General features: G+C 32.5%; 2 protein-coding genes across 2 annotated transcripts; both read right to left on the reverse strand.

Annotated features, from left to right (window-relative positions):
* Positions 1-455: 455 nt before the first annotated feature.
* On the reverse strand, positions 456-4689 carry LOC132635475 (uncharacterized). Its single transcript, XM_060351882.1, has 5 exons — positions 4332-4689; positions 3972-4049; positions 2564-2645; positions 1570-1712; positions 456-799 (listed from the first exon to the last, which is right to left on the reverse strand). Exons 1-5 carry the CDS (start codon positions 4587-4589, stop codon positions 590-592), a joined length of 771 nt encoding a protein of 256 aa, XP_060207865.1. The 5' UTR covers positions 4590-4689; the 3' UTR covers positions 456-589.
* Positions 4690-10169: 5480 nt separating this feature from the next.
* LOC132637233 (uncharacterized mitochondrial protein AtMg00810-like) lies at positions 10170-21372 on the reverse strand. Its single transcript, XM_060354352.1, has 2 exons — positions 21015-21372; positions 10170-13021 (listed from the first exon to the last, which is right to left on the reverse strand). Exon 2 carries the CDS (start codon positions 10935-10937, stop codon positions 10170-10172), a length of 768 nt encoding a protein of 255 aa, XP_060210335.1. The 5' UTR covers positions 10938-13021; positions 21015-21372.
* Positions 21373-21827: the final 455 nt, after the last annotated feature.

The following is a 21827-nucleotide window of genomic DNA, read 5'->3' on the forward strand; positions in this document are numbered from 1 at the left end:
CTTCCTCCAAAGATTTTTTCCATATCCATGTTCGAACCCCTAATCCCTAATTAAGAGAGGAGCAGCTCCATCCGCTGCACAAGTTAAATTATGTATTTGTCTTAAAAGTTCATTAACTATGTATAGATTATTTATTTAGAACTAAATAACTTCAGAAAATTAGGATACATAAATTATAAATGTCAAATTCTGGCTCCGCATTTGATTTGAAGTAAATAATTTTATCAAAATGGAAGTTAAAATATTAAAGCAGTGGAATGAAAATTTTGCTTTTATATAATTACCCACTTGTGGGACTATAATGGATATATGGTTGTTGTTGTTGTACACTTGTACTAACACAGATTATATTTTTTTAGTTAAAATATCTACTTTTATATCTTGAGTTTGGGCCCGGACTTAGCACGGGCCTCACATAACTAGTACAAGAAAGAAAATAAAAGAGAGCTCAGAAGTTTCTTACAAAAGATGTTTATATTATACCATGCATTTGTGTAATATACATAGGAGTATGTACATGTTCTAAAACTTGAAATTCACCAAAGCAGTTCCTTAGGAATTGTAAACTGCGATCTATCTATAAAATGCTTCACTTTTCGTCGGTGAGTTTTGAAAGCAGATAGAGGCAGCCAGAACAAAGAAACACAGAAGCTGCAAAGCAAAGTAGATCAAATGGTGAATGTATAACAGCCTTCTTGCTCTTATCGAATAAACCGATGAGAAGCAGCATCACAATAACATGCCCGATTTTGGTTTTCAGCCCGCTCACAGTAGTTATTTCCAACCATCTCGGTCGTTCCTGGAAATTTAGTAACATATATATAGAAAAGAAGAATCATATTCTGTGGAGAGAATCATTTAAGCAAAAATGAAACCTATATAACCTAATCCTTTGGCATTTCTCTTTTGCATGGACTACTTGATGGAAATCCCTCAGTTTCTATTTACATTGCCATCAATATTTAAGGATACTATGTTTGGCCAAACATCCAAAATCTATTTGGAAAAATACTTCTTGTCGGAAGTGCTTTTCAAAAAAGTACTTTTGAAGAGTAGCAATTTCTATTTGGCTAATCAATTTGAAAAACACTTTGTCAATATCAGAGCAGTAATTGGTTCTTGGCCCAAGGGATCAAAAGGGCTTGTGGGACTTTTTTAGCTTCTGAAAAAAAAACTTCTATTACCACTCAAAAACACTTTATTTTTCCCGAAAAGCTTGTCCAAACACTTCAGCTCTCTAAAATGAGCACGTTGTTAAGAAAATAAACACTTTTTTTGAGAAGCTTGGCCAAACAAGCTAGTACTACTTGAGTTCATTCCTTCAAAGATTTTTCCCTTTTCACTTGGGGACCTAGATATTGGTGATCATAAAAGCAAGAAGTACCAATACATGCATGAGATTCATTGGAAAGTAGTATGAGTTGCAGAAACTTTCAGGAGAACTAAGGGACTATTGGATGGAAGATACTACAACATAGAAAACCAGAAAACGGAGATATGCATGTGCTGCTATTCAGTGTTGCACAAGTATACAACTGATAAAACACTTTTCAAATTACTGAGACCAACCTTTAGAGTGAACATGCCGAAGAGATTTGATCGATACCGAGTTCTCTCTCCTGTCATTGATTTTCCTATGTCAAGGTTGCTGATGAAGAGCTCATAGAGACCCATCCCAAAGACTAACATCACTGTTCCCAATAGGTATATATCTAAAGGAAAAAATAATACACCATCAGTATTCAGGAACTACTTAAGCTATTGAAATTAAGAGATTATGCTATGGTAGAAGTCCCAAAACATCTTAGAGGCAAAGGGTAAATATTGAAGGAGCACGAACGATAATATAAAACTATAATGTGCATCACGAGCTACTATGCGTAGTAAATCATAAGATCAATATTTACTCTTAGATCATACGTAATACAGATTACAAGCAAAAACTCAAGTTCTGTTTACAGAAAGATCAATCCACCTGGCTTGAAAAGTAAAAATACGAGATTCAAGAATAAATTGGTTCCTAAATTTTCATGCATATAGTGCTTTCTACTATGTCGTGTTCACTTTATGCTGAATAAATTTATTAAGAATCAGCTCATTCAGTTTTTGCCAAACAAAAAACATGAGAAAATTCCCAAGTCAATCTCCAAAAGAAAACGAATAGTTAAACTTTAATCCATACCCTTCTCAAAATTGGTTGAGCCTAGGACTTCCTGTTAGTAAACAACACGAGACTCGGAGCATAAAGTGTAAGTCATATGCCAATACCACCTTTTATGAATTTGCAACAATTATGTTCTGCTCAGGAAAGAAAATAAATTGTTTCCCCCTTGTTACAGTTGATTGAAAACCTCATATCTAATTACATTAGAGAAAGCCTCAAAATGTTATGTAAAAGTAGCGAGAATCATTTAGTAATTTAGCTAAAAATCGACATCATTATACTAAGAAAAGAACCTCTTGATGAGGCCTGTTTTATTAGCAATAACATGATAGAGGAAAGAAGATAAATAGACTACATTGACGAGAAGGAACACAAATACAGTAGTAATTAATGACGAACCTATAGCTTCGACAAGATGCACAATAACCATAGCTCTGCTTGCAAAGTACCCTTGGAATGATTCTATCACACACGAGCAGCCCTGTTGATGGAGAAACAAGTTAATTTATTCATTTACTATTATGTTCTGGACATGAATATAGAAGGTTATATTTTATCATTAGACAAATATCAAAGCTTAGAGGAATAATGTTGTGAGTAATGACAACATTATAACTCAGAAAGCAGGGTCTGAAGAAGAGTCTCTATGCATTGCAGATCAATGTTCCACAGCTCTATCCCTCTTCGAACATAGAACTCTCCGTGATTTATCATGTTTTGGTATTACATATTGTTGGTTTACAAAGTTAAATTTTCTTTATCGAAGTCCAACGGAAATAAAGACGAGAGGGAAAACAAAAGAATCACTGCTCTAAGACAACATGAACTTTATCTGATGTATGAGACATTCACACTAGAAGCAGTCAAATGAAGCATAGACATAACACAAATCTTATCTCCAAATTACCAATCACTCACGATATGAGGGTCAAATTGACACAAATTAACTTTCTTAATCTATTTCATTCTGCAAATCGAATAGTGACTACAGAAGTGTATTTACTATACCACCATGCAACAAATTGACCAACTAAAAGACTTGCAACTTTTGACGGTAGAACCTCTACCCTCACTCATTTCTAAGCCTATACGAGACGGGATTGAAAGATTACCAACTAAAAGATTTACAGACTGAAGTCTTGACTTATCATTTTAGACTAAATGTTCTGCCCTTTTGTCCTCAGTAATTGATTGATCAAAATCATTAATCTTTACTTGAACTTGTTTCTTTTCTTGATTCTATAATCATAGAGGATTTGTGAGTCTCTGTCCTTGTGCCCCTCGGCCCTCTACAAAATTGCAAGCCATCAGTACTATGCTGCTGGCTAATGAAATTTCACAAAGTGCCCAGTCTGAGGTCTCAAAAAACTCTAAAGTTCTTGGGTTCAATTTTTCATGGATAACATTTAATGTGTATCTAATCTCTTTCCCCTTATATAGGCACTTGTTGATTCCTTCTTGTTAGTTACCTATTTTTGATTCTCTCCTCCTATACTGGGTAATTGTACTGTCATTTGCTTAAAACAATATATAATTCTTTGGCTACTAAAAAAAACAACATAAGGAGAGCATTTAGACAACAGAAATTATACAAGTTATCAACAGAAAAGGTAAAAGTCGTTAATAAAGGAACCTCTAACTAAATATTCATAATTTAACTTAAGGTCAAGAAATGAAACTCTATAGCAGTGCACAGGTGTCGCCTGATCAACAAAAAACTAGAAATCTCTTCTTTTCTTCTGTTGATATAACCCGCAAAAATTACGGAAAAAGAATGATCAAAATACAAAAGGGTAAAAGAAAAAACCTTGATAAAACAAAGAAAAGATCCAATTAAGGAACCCCATACTGCAAGAATAGCAAAAAACCGACAGCTATAAATCACCTGCAAGAAAACAAACCAAAAATATCAAGATATTTTACATGAAAAATTAACCTAAATAGCCACTCACCCAACCGTTTAAATTAAAAATACCAATCAGGTATAATATGCGTATAACCGTGCATAATCAGCATATAATCTATATATATCGGCTAAGATAAGTAAACAGTAAATCCGACCAACTATTAGACCAACTATTTAGATAAAGATACCAATTTACAACAGTGACAAGTAAAAAAAATTGTGAAAATCATTACAGTCCAAATTACAAGGCAGAAATGTCACCTTTTCTAAGTTTTTCTCTACCCTTTCTGATTTTTCATCAGCAATATCAAGCACTCTTGTATTGGAATCGGATTGAATTACTGGTGATGGAGCATGAACTGTAGAATGGGTACAACGAGTAGTGGTTAAGGCAACTGGAAATTCAAATCCAGAAAGCTGAAACAGAGGTGCAAACTTCACTGTTGATGTTGATTTTAAGTTCTTGATCAAGATTGGAGCTTTAAGATTTGTAGATAAACCTCTTGTACAAGGTTTCATGGTGTAAGAACAAAAATAGATAGAACAATTATGCGTGAAAAAAGTTTAAGTGAATGCATCTTTTATAGGATACAATGTATTGGACATGTTTGATGTTTCGGAATCCACGTGTCGACCGGTTCGGGTTAACGGTTCAAATCGGTAACCGGATGGTAAAATCGGAATCGATTGAACCGGTTAACCAGTTTCGGTTAATCGTTTATTTATATACCGGTAAAATTAGAATTGGACCGGTTAAATCGGTAAAACCGGTGAATTTTTTTAATTTTTTTTAATTGTAGCTGTTGGGGCAGCCCAATGAACCGTTGGGCAATGGTCCATTTGCAAAAATGGTCGTTGCCAAACGATCCCAAACCCTTTTTTTGCCCCTTCCAACCCCCAAACTTTTTTTTTAACACTTTAACTCATCCCCAACCCCTATATAAACCCTTCTCTATTTCCATTTTAATTCACACCAATTCACTCTTCTCTTTCTCTCAAATCTCAATCTCTCAATTATAGTTACTTTGCAACAATTAGCCACTCTAAATTTCTCTCAAATAAATATCATAAAGTCTTATTATTCAATTATTAATTTTGCAATTCGTAAGCCAACCGCTAAAATTTAAAAATTTATGACTAAGGATAGGGAAAGCCAAACAACTAAATGTACCCTATGTGGACAAGTATTTACTTTTAAGCAAGAAACTAGTAAGGATGGTGGAATGGGTACACTAAATGCTCATATGAGAAAGAAACATATGGATGTTTGGGGAGAGCAAACGGGTTTAAATGTGGGGGTATTCAAATGACGATAGACTCACAAACCGGTAAAAATTTTAAGTATGACAAGAAAAAAGAGCGTGTAGAAATAGTTAAAATGGTAGTTTATGATTGTTTACCATTTTCCTTTCCTTCGAATTTGGGGTTTGTTACTTACATTCAACGTTGTTATAATCCGTTATTTGAGGGTATTCCTAGAAGTACTTATAGAGCGGATGTTATAGATTTGTATAAAAAATATAGATTTTATTTGCGCTATGTATTTAATTCTTTAAATTGTAATGTTTCTCTTACCGCTAATTTGGGTCTTAGTCTTAACAAATTAGATTTTTTTGCTATTACATGTCATTGGGTTGATGACAATTGAGTTATGCAAAAAAGAATTATACATTTTTTATATGATGAAGGAAAAGGTCGTCACGATGGAAATTTTTTAGCGGATTCAATGTCTACTATTATGAGATTTTTTAACATTTATAGAAAAACACTTTGTATTACTTTAGATAATATTTCCAATAATACAAAAGCGATTGGTCTTTTAAAAAGAGAATTAAACCCTCCGCTAAAAAATATTTTTCATGTAAAATGTAGTTGTCACATTTTAAACTTAATTGTTAAAGATGGTCTTGTGCGTTTTGACGATTCTATTAAAAAAGTTAGAGATGCGGTTGCGTTTCTTTTTTGTAATGCTAATAGGGGAAGAATTAGAGATTTTAAGAATGCTTGTGTGGAAAATAACCTTAGACCTAGGAAAATTCAAGTAGAAATTGAGATTAGATGGAACTACACTTACATTATGCTACAACAAGCATATGAGTATAGGATTCGCATACAACAAGTTCACAACAAATATACTATTAATAGTGATGATTGGTTAAATTTTATGGATTGTGAAGATGTTAAGGAATGTGTTGAACTCTTAATTTTTTTTTATAATGCAACTCTTGCTTTTTCTAAACAATTATATCCCACGGTAATCGAAATTTTAGCCTACTTAGCGGAAATAGCTAGAGTTTTACAAAAGTATAAATATAACCCGGTTATCAAGCGGCTATTTTTGATATGACAACAAAATTTAAGAAGTATTTTTTTCCCATCCCAACTTTATTTATATTGGGTTCTTTTTTAAATCCTTGTTTAAAAGTGTCTTATACTAAAGCATTGGTTGGTCAAATTTATACATTTTTAAAAATTGAAGAGAGAGTTCAACCATCTTTAGCTGAAGTCGAACTCGCTATTGATGACGAGTTTAGAAAAGTTTTTACTCATTATTCTAACTTGGAAGAACATGCTACACCCGTTGCTCCACGCCCTACTACTTCTCAAAGTAGCAAAAAGGGCTTGTCGGGTTTAAAAGTTTTACATTCACATCCAACTCCTTCTTGTAGTGCAAACTTTGATGAATATCACTTTTATTTGATGCAGCCAAATGTGGATATCAAGGAACTAGATGAGTTGGACGTCTTAGCATGGTGGAAGAAATACAAGGCAAGTCATCTGATACTCTCAAGAATGACTTGAGATATCCTTACGGTTCAAGTATTAACCGTGGCTTCGGAGAGTGCATTTAGCCAAGGAAGACAACAAATTGGAGACTATAGACACTCATTATCCGGCTTTAGCTTACAAGTACTAGTATGCATTCGCGATTGGATTAGATCGGAGCGACGCAACCAAAACTTAGAAGCGGAGGAAGACGAAGAGGAAGAGATTGAAGATTTGATAGCAAGTGGACCGGACCAAATGGAAGACTTTGAAGATATCTCCATGGCCGAATATGATATGACGAAAATTAACCAAATGATTGAGAATTGGTGATTTTATTATTCTACTATTTCTTTGCAACTCATGTATTATTTGCAAGTTAAAAAAAACTACAACTTGCAAATAAATGTTATCCAAGAATGAATAAAATATATGGCTCATTGAGCTTTCTTCTATTTACTTGTGTTCATATTTTTATTTATATTAAGTTAGGAATATACCTAAAATATACTTATAATATACATCTACTTAAATTAAAAACTAGAAAGTTATATACTTGAAAAATAACTAAAATATACTAAGAATATACTTATAATATATAGTATACATATAACATATATATATATATATATATATGTATGTAAGTTATATAACCTAAGTATATTGATATATATAAGTGTATTCTTACTATATTTTAGCTTTCTTCTATTTACTTGTGTTCATATTTTTACTTATATTAAGTTAGGAATATACCTAAAATATACTAAGAATATACTTATAATATACATCTACTTAAATTAAAAACTAGAAAGTTATATACTTAAAAAATAACTAAACTATACTAAGAATATACTTATAATATATAGTATACATATAACTTAAACATATATATATGCTTAAGTTATACTACTTAATATAACTTAATAACTTAATATATATATATATATATATATATATATATATATATATATATATATATATATATATATATATATATATATATACACACACGTATATATGAATTTATAAACTTAGAAAAAAATTAAGCTATAAATAACTTAAGTTATAATATATAAGTTATAAGTATATATAGTATACTTAAACACACACACACACACACACACACACACACACATATATATATATATATATATATATATATATATATATATATATATATAAAAGTTATATAACCTAAGTATATTGATATATATAAGTATATTCTTACTATATTTTAGGTATATGTAGTATAACTTAAGCATATAACTTAATATATATATATACACACACGTATATGCTGTATTGCTGACTTGCTGTTAGCCTGTTAGTCAGTAAATATATAAACTTTACTTATAAACTTATATAACATAGATACCTACAATATACTAATAAATACTATACTATATATATACTATGCAAAAAAAAAAAAAAAAAAGAGGGTTTGGATGTGTTTGAACCGGACCGGTTCCGATTTTGGATTTTTAATCGGACCGGTTTTAATTTCGGGTTTTTAATCAATAAACCGGAACTGATTAAACCGATTCCGGTTTTTAGAGCGGGAAACTGGCCGATTTTATAACTGGTTACCGGTGCAACCGGTTGACACGTTTATTTCGGATGCAGAGAACTGAAAATATCTTTTATAGGATACAATGTATTGGACATGTTTGATGTCTCGGATGCTGAGAACTATGATGCTTTTTTGTCTTTTTTCCTGATTTTCACAAGTGGAAGAGTATTAGCCGCACAAGTAAGGCTAAAGTCATTTTCATTTTGTTAAAATAAAATGCAACACTTGTAAGTTCACAATCATACAACTTGTTGAATTTTTATGGGGAAATGTCATGTTAGAGAAAGTAGATTTTTTACTCTTAACGTTTTGCACAGAAATAAATTCCTCTCCAGAAAACTCCTCTCCTGTTTCTCTCATTTACCAACATCCTCGGTCTATGTGGCGACGCCTTTCGTATTATGAGATTGAAATAAATCTTTTTTTATCCGTAATTTTCATATACCTTTTAAATATTTTAAACTATCAATTATTATAACGTATAATATTTTTTATGTAGTTTTTAAATATGTAAACTTTATTTAAAAAAAGTTTAAGATTTCATTCTCGAATTCACAATCAGAATTAAACTATTTGACTCTTAGACTGTCTCACAGACAAAGAAAGTATTAGATGGGTTGAAAATCGAATTTAGAATCTAAAATGTATGAGTTTCCATGATGATTTTAAGTTAATCTATCTTCTTTTTTTGTCCGTAATTTTCACATATTTTTTAAATATTTTAAACTATCAATTATTATGACTTATAGTATTTTTTATGTAGCTTCTAAATATGTAAACTTTATTTAAAAAAAGTTTAAGATTTCATTCTTGAATTCACAATCAGAGTTAAACTATTTGACTTTTAGGCTGGTGCAAAGAAAGTATTAGATGGATTGAAAATGGAGTTTAGAATATGAAATGTATGAGTTTCCATGATGATTTTAAGTTAATCTATCTATCTATATTATATTGAAAACAAAAACTTCTTAATTAAAAAATTAATACCCTTCTTATTCTTAAAACTTAATTACTAGCTTCTTGAAAAAGAAGAAGAGAGATTTTCGTGTAAAATAACCCCACCTAACTTTGTATGAACTGATTTGCCTTTCCCCTGACATTAACAAATCATATTACCCGTACTGAACAAATTCAGAGTTCATATAAGAACTCCATTGACGAGTAAACAAGATAGAAGAGAAAGAAAATCAAACTATGTTCATCCGAGAGAAGAGAAATGAGAGAAATTCATTATGTGAAGTATAATTCTTGAGTTGTGATTACAAAGATGAATGTGTAGGTGTATGTATCCAATGAGCATATGATGTATAATCATCTAACTAACCACCTAGCTTAGTAACTAACCCGGATAACTGCTTGTGGATAAGGTTAGTCTAATAACTACTTTTGAGAAGTCCATAACTAACTTTTGAATGGTTGAATGGACTGTTTTGCCCGTAGCTGCTTATCTCCTTAATTGCTTAACTTAGCTCAACTAATCCATGAGCTTCTCATTCATACTTTAACATTCCCCCTCAAGTTAGGTCCCATGAAAATATCTAAGACACCTAACTTGGAATTAAGCAAATGATGTTGAACTCTAGTTAATGCTTTTTTCAGAATAACTGCAGGTTGTTCCTTTGTTATAATGTATTGTGTCTGAATTTGACCTTGATGAATCTGCTCCCTAATGAAGTGGTAGTCAATTTCTGTATGCTTAGTCCTTTCATGGAACACAGGGTTGACAGCTATTTGTAGAGCAGATTTGGTGTCATTGAATAACTTTACAGGCAAGGTGATTTTGATGTCTCCTTCAACAAACTAAGTATCCAAGTGAGCTCAGAAACAGTTGATGCCATGCTCCTGTACTCAGCTTCTGATAAACTTCTGGAGATAGTAGTCTGCTTCTTTGATTTCCAAGAGATGAGAGATTCACCAAGCTTGATTAGAAATCCTGAGACTGATTTTCTTATATGTGCACAAGCTGCCCAATCAGCATCACAATAGGCAGTTACCTTCTCAATAGGTGAACTACATATAAGTATCCCTTGTCCTGGCTGAGACTTGATATATTTGACAGTCCTTAAAGCTACATCCATATGAAATTTCTTAAGTGGTTGAAGATATTGACTTGGAGTTTGAACCCCAAATGCTATGTCTGGTCTGGTGACTGTCAAATAGAGTAGTTGGCCTATTAATCTCTGATATGAAGTAATGTCTGTCAGTAATGGATCTTGATCTTCTGTACTGATTTTTTCATTTTCTGCATTGATTTTGACTTGATGATCATCATATTCTTTAGTGATAAGCCTTACATTAGTATCTATAGAAATACTTGCTGGTTTAGCTCCTAATAAGCCCAGTTCTGAGATCAACTCCAATGAATATTTTCTTTGATGCATAAGTATCCCATTGTTGTTTCTAGCAAATTCTATTCCAAGGAAATACTTCAATTCCCCTAGATCCTTCATCTTGAATACTTGTTGAAGTGCTGCTCTGGTTTCTTGAATTATACTGAGATCAAACATATCATCAACATACACTAACACCATTATTGTTCCTTTTTTTTCTTCTTTGTGAATAAAGAGTGATCATGTTGGCTCTGTATGAACTGCAACCTTGTTAATGCTTCAGTCAACTTTGCATTCCATTGCCTATGGGCTTGTTTAAGTCCATATAGGGATTTAGCAAATCTGCATACTTGTCTTGTTTCTCCTTAACTTGTAAATCCCTGAGGCAAGTCCATGTAGATTTCATCACACAAGTCACCTTGAAGGAATGCAAATGTACACATTTATTTGATGCATAGGCTAGTGTTTAGATGCTGCTATAAACAAAACAATCCTGACAGTAATCATTTTTACAACAGGAGAGAAATTCTCTTGGTAGTCAATGCCTTTTTGTTGCTGTATCCTTTAGCTACCAACCTGGCTTTGAGCCTTTCAATTTCACCAGTTGCTTTATACTTCCACTTGCAGCCTATTGGCTTCTTTCCTTCTGGTAGTGTTGTGAGAGTCCAAGTATTGTTGTTTTGTAATGCTTTAGTCTCTTCTTTCATTGCTTGAATCCATCTAGGATCCTTGCTAGCTTTAACATAATTTTAGGTTCTGAAATAGAAGAGAAAGCAGTTAAGTAAGCTTGGAATTTTGGAGATATATTATCATAAGATATGTAGTTTGAGATTGGATATTGAGCTTCCCGATGGATGGAATTTAGAGATATAAAATCCTTCATCCATATTGGTGGTTGTTTCTCCCTTCCTGATGCTCTTGTTGCAACTTGTATGGTTGTGATTGCTCTTCTTAGAGCAGGTACCACTTGTTGAGTTTGTGTAACTGTGTGTGTATCTATAGTGGTTTGTTGTATTGTTTGAACCTCTGTGGGTTGAGTATTTGGTTGTATCTCATGTGTAGTATGATCAGCTGTATATGGTGTCTCATTGATGTTTATTTATGAAGCTGGATTGATTTGAGTTTCTGCTGCACATGACTCAAAAACATCTAGATCATTAGAAAGTAGATAATCAGAAGAATCTATCACATCAGGTTCAATATGATTAAATATAGGAGGATCAACATTTTGTGACTTAAATGGGAATTCATCCTCTCTGAATACTACATCTCTATTGACAAAGAAAGTTTGATGTACAATATCATATAATATATATATCCGTTTTGAGATTCAAAGTAGCCCATAAATACTGCAGTTTAGTCCTTGATTGCATCTTATAAGTTTGGTTCACTATCTTGGCATAACACAAGCACCTTAGTACTCTTAAGTGAATTAGTGAAGGTTTCTTGCTATGTAACTTCTCATAAGGTGAAACACCAATGACTGATGGTGGCAATCTGTTAATGATATATAATGCAGTTAGAACACAATGACCCCAGAGTTTTACAGGAATATTTGCTTGTATTCTAAGTGCTCTTGTTACCTCAAGTATGTGTCTATGTTTTCTCTCAGCCACACCATTTTGCTGAGGCGAATAAGCACAAGTTCTTTGATGTATGATGCCTAAGGTTTTGAATAGAGAGGTATATAATTCATTTACAAATTCAGTGCCATTGTTAGTTCTATTGTTAGTTATACATACTTTGACCGTTTTATCAAATTGAGTCTTTACAAAGGTAAGAAAGCACTGAATGATAACAAAAGCATCAGACTTTAATCTCAGCAGATATCCATGTCATTCTTGAATAGTCATCTACAATAGTAATGAAGTACTTATGGCCATCTATAGTAGAGGTCTTGTAAGGACCCCAGATGTCCATATGAAGAATATCAAAATAAGCAGTAGTTTTTATAGTAGATGCAGGAAAAGGAAATCTAGCTTGTTTAGCACTAGGGCAGACTGAGCACTTATCTACTACTTCTACTATTCTATCTAGTTTATTTGGTAGCATCTTATTTAGTACAAAAGTGGATACATGTCCAAATCTTTTATGCCAAAGACTGATATCTAGATTTGTAGGATTGACACTGGTTGAATCATTAGAAACATCTGAGTTAAATGAGGTTGTTGAGAAGAATTGTTAGCAGCTAAATTGACTCCAAGAGTAGGATTATTAGATTGGTGGAGCAGATACAGGCCATCATCCTCTCTACCAATCTCCATCACCTTCCCACTTGAGAGACCCTGAAAAATACAAAAGTCAGGAAAAAACAAAGCAGCACAGTGTAGTTCTTTTGTTGCCTTGGATACTAACATCAAGTTGTATTTAAATTGAGGAAGTAAAAACACATATTTCAGCATGTTTTGAGCTGATATTGAACTAGTGCAAATGTTTACTACTAGTGCTATATCTCCATTAGGCAAGTGTACCTTTCTAGGATTAGCATTTTCAGTTATAGAATCCTTATTTAGCATATTAATGTTTGACACCATGTGATTTGTAGTACCAGTATCTATAATCCAATCTTGTGCATTATAAGATACTAGAAATGCTCTTATCATACCTGTACCTTTACCTGAGGGATCATCAGAAGTACCAGCTGCATCTAGGGCTGGGCATAAACACCGAAAATTGAAAAATCGGACCGGACCGAATCAAATTAATTTGGTTTTTAGATTTCGGTTTTTTGGTGTTTCGGTTCGGTTTCGATTTTTTTTTATAACAAATTCGGTGTTTCGGTTCGGTGTTCGGTTCCGGGTCAACGGTTCTTCGGTATTTCAGTTTAACCGAAGATTTACTACTTTTTTAAAAAAAAAGATTTATTACATGAATACAATTTTTTTTACAACGCTCAGTCCACTCTCTCAGGCCCAAATTAATGTATCCAAGCCCATCCCTATAGAGTATAGACCCACCCTAGTTTCATTCACATAACCTAAGCCCTAACTTCATTTCCTCAATTCCTCTCCTCTGTCCTCAGTTTAATGAACTGATGAATTGCAGTCAGTTTAATGATCAGCTTGACATCCATAATACAAAAGATTACATTACGAGTTCAAATTTTCCAGTATTCATTCTTAAATGTGATGTCTGTCCCGAATATAGCTAATATTGGTGCATCTTCAGTTGTTTGGTTTATGTATATCAGAATTTCAGAACCTTTGGTAACTGTTCTTCATGTTGGCCTTTGATAGGCTCTGTTCATGATCCATTTTCTTGTTGCTTCTTAGCTGCTTAATATTATTTTCTATATGATATCAACTTCTATGTCCTCTTATGTGTTTTAAGTAGGTAACAAAACAATGTGGTATTGGAAGTTAACATAGAGGTCAATATTGTGGTGATGATGTTTACTTATCTATAAGACTTCGTCATATATATGAAGCATTTCATTTTGAAACAATCAATAAGCATTCAATAATCAGTACTCTGCAGTCTGCGCAGAGCCACCAAATTAAATGGACCTTGCTCTATAAAATAATTATTAACTGATAAAAACGCCCACCCCTAATTTTACAAGCAGAAATTAGCCCATGCTGAAAAAAATCGAATTAGAAAAATCGAAACTGAATCTAACCGAACTTCAAAAAATCAAACCGAACTGAACTAATTCGGTGCGGTGTTCGGTGTCCACTTTCAAAAATCCGAAATCGAAAAATCGAACCGAACTTTGAAAAAACCGAACCCAAGAACCGATCGCCCACCCCTCGCTGCATTCCCTGAACTGTTACTGATTTTTGTCAGCATTTGCATAATTTCCAGGCTGAGCCATGTTGCTCATTTGTCCTAGTCCTCCATTTGCCCTTTTTTGATATAGTCCTGCTACATTAGCCATGATATGCTCTCGTCCACTATTTCCACCTTTGATATTAGCAGTGCCCAAATTACCAAGATTAGTTTCTAGACCATAAGTTGCTTCAGTTTGAACACTATAAGCTGATGCATTTCCATTTCCCCCTGAACCAAACTTCCTTTTCTTGTTCAAGTTTGGAGGATAGCCTATTAGCTTCCAGCACTGATCTTTAGAGTAACCCTTAATCTTGCAAAATTCCCATTGTACATTAAAGTCCTTTCTGAACTTCTGATGGTTATTGTTGTGATTGTTTGGCCCAGAGGAATACATTGCTGTACCTAACAGGCCTGTAGAGTTTGACATTGTGGCTTTTTGACCTTTATCGTTAACAATCATAGCATATGCCTTATTTACACTTGGTAGAGGGTTCATTAGTAAGATTTGACTCCTAGCTTGCATATATGAGTAATTCAGTCCCATCAAGAGTTGGTGTAGCCTGAGTCTTTGTAGATAGCCTACAAAATTTCTATTCACACAAATTTCAACCATGAGGTGGAATCAAGAACTCAAATTCATTCCACAAGCCTTTTAGTTTGGTAAAATAAATTGACACAGATGCAGTTCCTTGTGCAAGTGTTGCTATTTCTCTATGTAAGCTAAAGGTTCTTGAACCACTAACTTTGTCAAACCTTTCTTTTAATTCCTCCCATACAGTCCAAGCTTCAATTGCATATACTACTCCACTCAAAAGATTACTATCAACAACGTTTATAATCCAAGAAAGAATAATAACATTTACCCTTTCCCATTGAGGACAATATTCCTCTCTAAACATCTCTTTTTTCCAAGTTCCATCTACTAGTCCCATTTTATTTCTACCTAGCAAAGCTAAGCGCATTGATCTACTCCAAAGAGAGTAATTCTCAGTACCTGTGAGATGAAGAGAGATTAGAGGAACACCACTGACATCAGTAGATGACAGATATAATGGATGACTTTGATCCAAATTTGTAGCAGATTGGGATGCTTCTTGATCAGATGTGTTCTGAGTAGGAAATGATCCAGTTGGTAATGTGGGATCTGTTGATCCACCTGCAACTCCATTTGTGACAAGGCCCTCAATACCATTTGCTTGATTCGTCATTGTTGTCACACCCCTTTTTTGCCCCGCGCGAATGAACGCACAGGTTTTTATTGTTGAAAGGGTTTTTCCATTTGAAGTGACGGTTTTGAATAGGGATTATTTATTTTACAGAGTCGCCACTTGGAATTGAGTTTTGGTCTTTCAAGTCACCTTATGAATCCCTAATCAAAAGGAAATGACTCTTTTATTATTGGTCCGCGAAAATAGAAGACCGGGTAAGTAATTCTGTTGACCAGGGAGAAGATGTTAAGCATTCTCCGAGTTCCGTGGTTCTAGCGCGGTCGCTTTATCGACTTATACTTAGCTTAATCTATTTTTGGATAAATTATATTCCCGAGCCTTGATTTGCTCGTACTTTTATTGTTGAACTTTTATTAGTCTTAACCCGGATGCGTAACCGCATTCCGGATCTTTTAACTGTCTCAAAATAAGATGCGTAACCGTATTCTCAATCGAAACAAGATTGGTTATTAAAACGAGATTGGCCAAGGTGCGTAACCGCATCCTTGAGTTGTTTAAGGCGTTTCGAAATAAGATGCGTAACCGCATTCTTAATCGAAACAAACATCTTGAAACGTGCCTAAAGCTCATCTAGCGTTAAAAGCAATTATTTGTCTCTAAAATCCAAGACTTAATATTATTTGGTAATTAATATTTATTTATTTATTTATTATTTTTTCACTCTTTTGACAACGGATTTTGAAACGTGTTTGCAACCCATCTCGTTCCCTCACAATTGATTTTTTCGCTCTTTTCTTTTATACTTGACAACGGGGTTTGAAATAATTCGCGCCTCATCTCGCTCATCTCACAATTAATAATTAATCGGGCCTTAAAAGCAATTCAGGCCCCAAAAGAAATTAGAGAACAACCCCCACGGAGCATCTCGTAAGCAGACAAATCATCCAAAAATAAAGTAAAATTTACTTGGCATGGCTTACATTATTACCTATTTATGGAACATAACTAAACTTTACAATAATTATATTTAGTAGCTAAAATATAACATATTTACTTCCTATAGCTACCACTTTTTTACCACTCATTTGATAACTTCCCACACCCCTAAATTTAAGCAAAAAAAAAACGTCCCTCTCTCCTATCCCCCTAAGTACACTCCATTATGCTCAATATCCCTTAATTTCCTCCAATTTCATATCAGTTTTACAATAGTTCAACTTCCTTGTTTATCTTTAATTAACTACTCGTTAATTTCACTCATAATTCAAATCTAATTCCCAAAAAAGGTAAGATTCTATACTGATTTTTACGTTTCACCGTGTATTTAACTTCTATTTTCGTTTTTTTTTTTTCGTTTGAATTAGCAATGCAACTCTAAATAATTAATTATCACTGTTTGTTCTTGGTTGTTTTTTGTTAGATTCAAGTGAAATGGCTAAGAAAGCTTCTACTCCGATGAGGACTAGAGGTATAGAACTCGAATTTTCAATTCCTAATGTTTTGGATTGATATTTTAATAGTTGTTTTTCATATATATATTTTGGCTATATTTTTAATCGTATTTTGATTATTATGTTCAATATTACTTATTCTGGTTTCTGTTGACTATATTTCAGATATATTTTTCATATATTTTGACTATATTTAAAAAAATTTCAGAAAAATAAAAAAATAAAAAAGTTGCAGTGAAAACGTTGCTATCTCAATTATGAACTCAATTATGATTATATTTTGGCTATATTTTAATTGTATTTTGATTATTATGTTCAATATTACTTATTCTGGTTTTTGTTGACTATATTTCAGATATATTTTTCATATATTGACTATATTTTTCAAAATTTCAGAAAAATAAAAAAAATAAAAAAGTTGCAGTGAAAACGTTGTTACCTCAATTATGAACTCAACTTGAATTCGATATTTCAACAGATAAATTCAAATATATATTCGTCGTTTAAAACGAGCTCTATTCACTGGTTTGATATTGTTATTTTTCAAAGTTTTTTGATGAACTAGTTTTTGAACTTTTTTTTTTTTTGGTTAAAACTATGAATGTACTTTTTGAATTCAATTTGTTTTGAATTTGTTAGCTATTTGAATGAGATATGAGATCAGATATGGAATGAGAGGATATTTGCGTGAATCAGGGAACATTAAAAACATATTTTAATTTAAATTGGAATAGATTTTGTTTCTATAAATATAGCACTTTCAGTTTTCTCAGCGTGTGTATTTCCGTTATATTTATCCTATATTTAAGTAGATGCATCTACTAGCTAAATATAGGTCCTCTAGTTACGAATTGTAAATGTAGAACATGTAGTTATAGGTTGTTAGAAGGAGCTAAAAGGTAGTTGTTTGTGAAAATTTTACAAAAATAAATTCCCGTAGAACAAAATGAACCAATGCCTAGTAGCAACCATTAAAAAAAAACAATAATAAAATAAACCCCTTTTTAAAGAAAGATCCAAAACAGCACCTATTTCCTATACCCAAAATACTTGTAATTCTAAATTTTTTTAAAAAGAGCATTTTTTTAATACGTTGTAGTATTATCATGGAACTCTCTTATCTTCAGAAAAGTACTCATGACTCATTTTTTACTATATTAGAAGCATGAGTTGGGGGTGGTTTCGTCGTCCACCTCCAACTCATGTATAAAAAAAAAAAAAAGAAAAAAAAAAAAGTGCCTACTAAAGAGTGAGGTACCAGAGGAAGGATAGTCAAAGAATATGTATTGTGACAGAAATTAAACGATAACTGGTTTATTATTACGTATTCGCAAACATAATGATCTTGGAATTCAATTAGAAGATAATAATCGAGATCATTTATGGTAGACCACTTAATCCTCCATATATTAAGCGTAGAAGTGCTGCAATATTTTAATGCAGAGGTAAGTTAAATGTTAGTAATAATTTTTGGATTTAGTTGTTATAAGAATTATTCATCTTTTTATATTGTACTACATATCAGCCCACTTATGCAGGTTGACTAAATGGCTAGCGGTGAATGATAGTTGTGCACCTCAAAATACATATCGTAACATGTAGTAGCATGTTTGTGGTTCTCCTTTGCTTCACATTGTTGGTTTCATGAATTAATAATTTACTCTAATTTAATTTTGCCCCATGGGGTTTTAATTTTTAGTATTTTATAAAATGATATAATTATAATAAATACTTTTAAATAGGTGAAATAGCGTAAAAAATTGAAAAAAACTATAAATAAGTGATATATATATATGCTCCACCCCCACAAAAAAACTAATTAGAGCAATCTATTATATGCTACTTACAAGTATAAGTGACTGCTCGTTACTTTTTTGAGATAGTAGAAGACAAGATAAATAATTGGAAAAGAATATATATTAGACATTCTAGTAATAAAAAAAGGTCTTGACTTTTAAATTTAATGTTTCAGTTCCTTTTTAAAACATTTGAGTAATTACATGTTGACTTTTGAGAATTTGGGCATTATATTAAGGACTTATTTAACAAATTTCATTTTAGTTTGAAGAAGTTTTCTGGGCTTACGCCCCAACATGCCCCAACAAAAAAAACTCGCCCCAAACGCCCAGGCATACACCCCGAATTGCTGGGCGTACACCTTTGGAGACTTTCGCCCCGACCCATCGCCCCAGGGCATTTTTGGTACGCCCCGCCCCGAAAACGCCTTTTAAAACACTGACTTAGACATAAGTGTTGGGCCCGTGCAGCGCACGAGCAAGTCATTGCTAGTATATATAAAAAAGAGACATAGGCCCGGTGATGTGGCGCAGTCTAAGACAAGAAAAGACATTTATCTTTTTCGTCAATTATTTGCCCTTTAAAAAAAAAAACCAAAGTGGACCCCACCACCTCCAAACTCATGAAAAAAAGTGGACCCCATATTAAAAAAATCAAGCAGTATAAAAAAAAAACGTGCACCCCATATTAAAAATTTAAACAATATTCATGTAATTCAAAGTATCCCCATTAAGTCAATAATGGTGGATTCATTGCCACATGCGTATCAACCCATTAGTGGGAGCAAATGAAATTATTGTACAGCAAAAAACGTGGACCCCATATCATTGCTTTTCTTCAAAATGTTAAGTAGCCAAACCATACAATTTCCTTTCTTTTCTTATATTAGCCTGAGATCTAATCTAGATATTTAACTGTTGTATTTGCTATTCCGCCATGTCATTTATTTGTTATGTTTACTAAAATAAATATACTTAAAATATTTATATTTTAAAATAAGATAGAATTTAATTACTTTTTCATTTTTATTCTTACTCTAATAAATGTGAAAAAAGATTAATGTCGTAAAAGAAAAAATAATATTAAATGGAGATCAAATAATAAATAAGGTAAATTAGTCAAATTATAATTCTAATTGACGTTTCCTTAAAAAAATGTGCAAAAGACAACATGACAAGTAAAATGAGCTCAACCAAGAATACTCACCAAAATTAAAAAATAGTAGTTCTTCGTTTACATAGAAAATCAAATTTCTACTTTGTTTCGTTTTAAACATGTAAAATTAATTTAATAATTTGAATTAGAATTATCCAAATAAAAATTTGATAAAAAATAATAAGTATTGTTTAGGTCCAATCTACATACATTAACAATAAAATATTTTCACCTTTTAATTAATCGAATTAAAATTCAAAGTATCAACTCATACTTAAATATTGCTATTGTTTTGTCTCAAAGAGAGGAAAATAAGTTTCTTTTAAACAAGTCTTCTCTTTTAAAAAGTATTAATAAATTTTTGCAAACTTTGTATTCGTAGCAAACACTAATATAATAAAGTTTTAGATACGGAGCACAAACTACAATGTTATGTTAATCGTGTTTTGAACACACACACACATATATATATGCATAAAAACAGTGCAAATTTATGTATGTTTATTAGCAATATAAAATATATATATATATATATATATATATATATATATATATATTATCACTATCCATACACAACTATATATACATAGATACACTATAATTTAAAGTGTTGGACCCGTGCCACCATCTAGTTTTATTAAGATTAGCATGTAAGTATGTTTTGAGTCAATATATGAAAAGTGGCTTATTCAACTCTTTTGAGTCCACTTAATTAACAAGACCTTGTTCATATCATATTCTTGTTTACTCTACATAATTGAAATGACTTCTCTTAAACAAAATCAATCATTAGTAGAAATATTAATAGATCTAAGTTTAATCAACAAGTACGGCAACAAACGAATTCAAGATATAAAAACCATATTTGCATTCAATTTTCGACAACAACAGTAGCAAGGATCATTATAAAGAAAAAGATCAAGCAAGAAGTGGACCTCAAAATCTATGATCAGCACCGTTTTTATTTAAGTTGCATTGGAGCTTTGAGTCTGAAAATAGGACCCACGACTAGAGAACCTCGGCGGACTCGAACCCGACTCAGAAACTTCCGTAAAGATACACACTTGGTGTCTTTTGTTCGTATATTGCCTGAGCTGCTTTTGGTATGTATGTGCTGTAGTGTTTATAAGTGGAGTTTATCCATTTTTGTGTATGATGGTGAAGATGATGGCTTGAGAGATTGTCTTTTTTGCTTCAGTGACTTGCGGCTGCTACGGTGTATTGTATGGTGTTGAGTCTTGTAGGAGGATTGTGTATGGTGTGGATTATGTTGTGTTGAGTCTTGTAGGAGGATTGTGTATGGTGTGGATTATGTTGTGTTGAGTCTTGTAGGAGGATTGTGTATGGTGTGGATTATGTTGTGGATTAGAACGGAAAACGAATCCCATGTAGAAATGTTATCATGTGTGCTAGTGTAGGGTATGAAGAAAAAAGGTATCCTATGTAGAAATGTTATCATGTGTGCTGGTGGAGAGTATGAAGGAAAAAGGTATCTTGTGTGGAAATATTATCATGTGTGCTAGTGTAGGCTATGAAGGAAAAATGTATCCTATGTAGAAATGTTATCGTGTGTGCATGTGTCCAAAAATGGATTATGAAAGGAAAATTTAAGAAAATGTGCACTGGTGCGTACAAGGAAAAAAATGAGGAGCAATTTTTTTGTTTTCTTTCAATTGAATAAAAATACCACGATGAATATATCAATCAACTACTTCTAAATAAAAAATAAGGGAAGTTAAATAACTAGA

The sequence above is a fragment of the Lycium barbarum genome, chromosome 4 (assembly GCF_019175385.1).
Source record: "Lycium barbarum isolate Lr01 chromosome 4, ASM1917538v2, whole genome shotgun sequence".
NCBI lineage: Eukaryota > Viridiplantae > Streptophyta > Magnoliopsida > Solanales > Solanaceae > Lycium > Lycium barbarum.

Bases quoted from the DNA above. Each gene is read 5' to 3' on its own strand.
- LOC132635475 (XM_060351882.1), bottom strand. From the start codon at position 4,589: ATGAAACCTTGTACAAGAGGTTTATCTACAAATCTTAAAGCTCCAATC. The intron at 4,050-4,331 runs GTGACATTTCTG...GTTTTCTTGCAG, and splicing joins TAGAGAAAAACTTAGAAAAG to GTGATTTATAGCTGTCGGTT. The intron at 2,646-3,971 runs GTTTTTTCTTTT...CTCCATCAACAG, and splicing joins CTTTTCTTTGTTTTATCAAG to GGCTGCTCGTGTGTGATAGA.
- LOC132637233 (XM_060354352.1), bottom strand. From the start codon at position 10,937: ATGGTGTTAGTGTATGTTGATGATATGTTTGATCTCAGTATAATTCAA.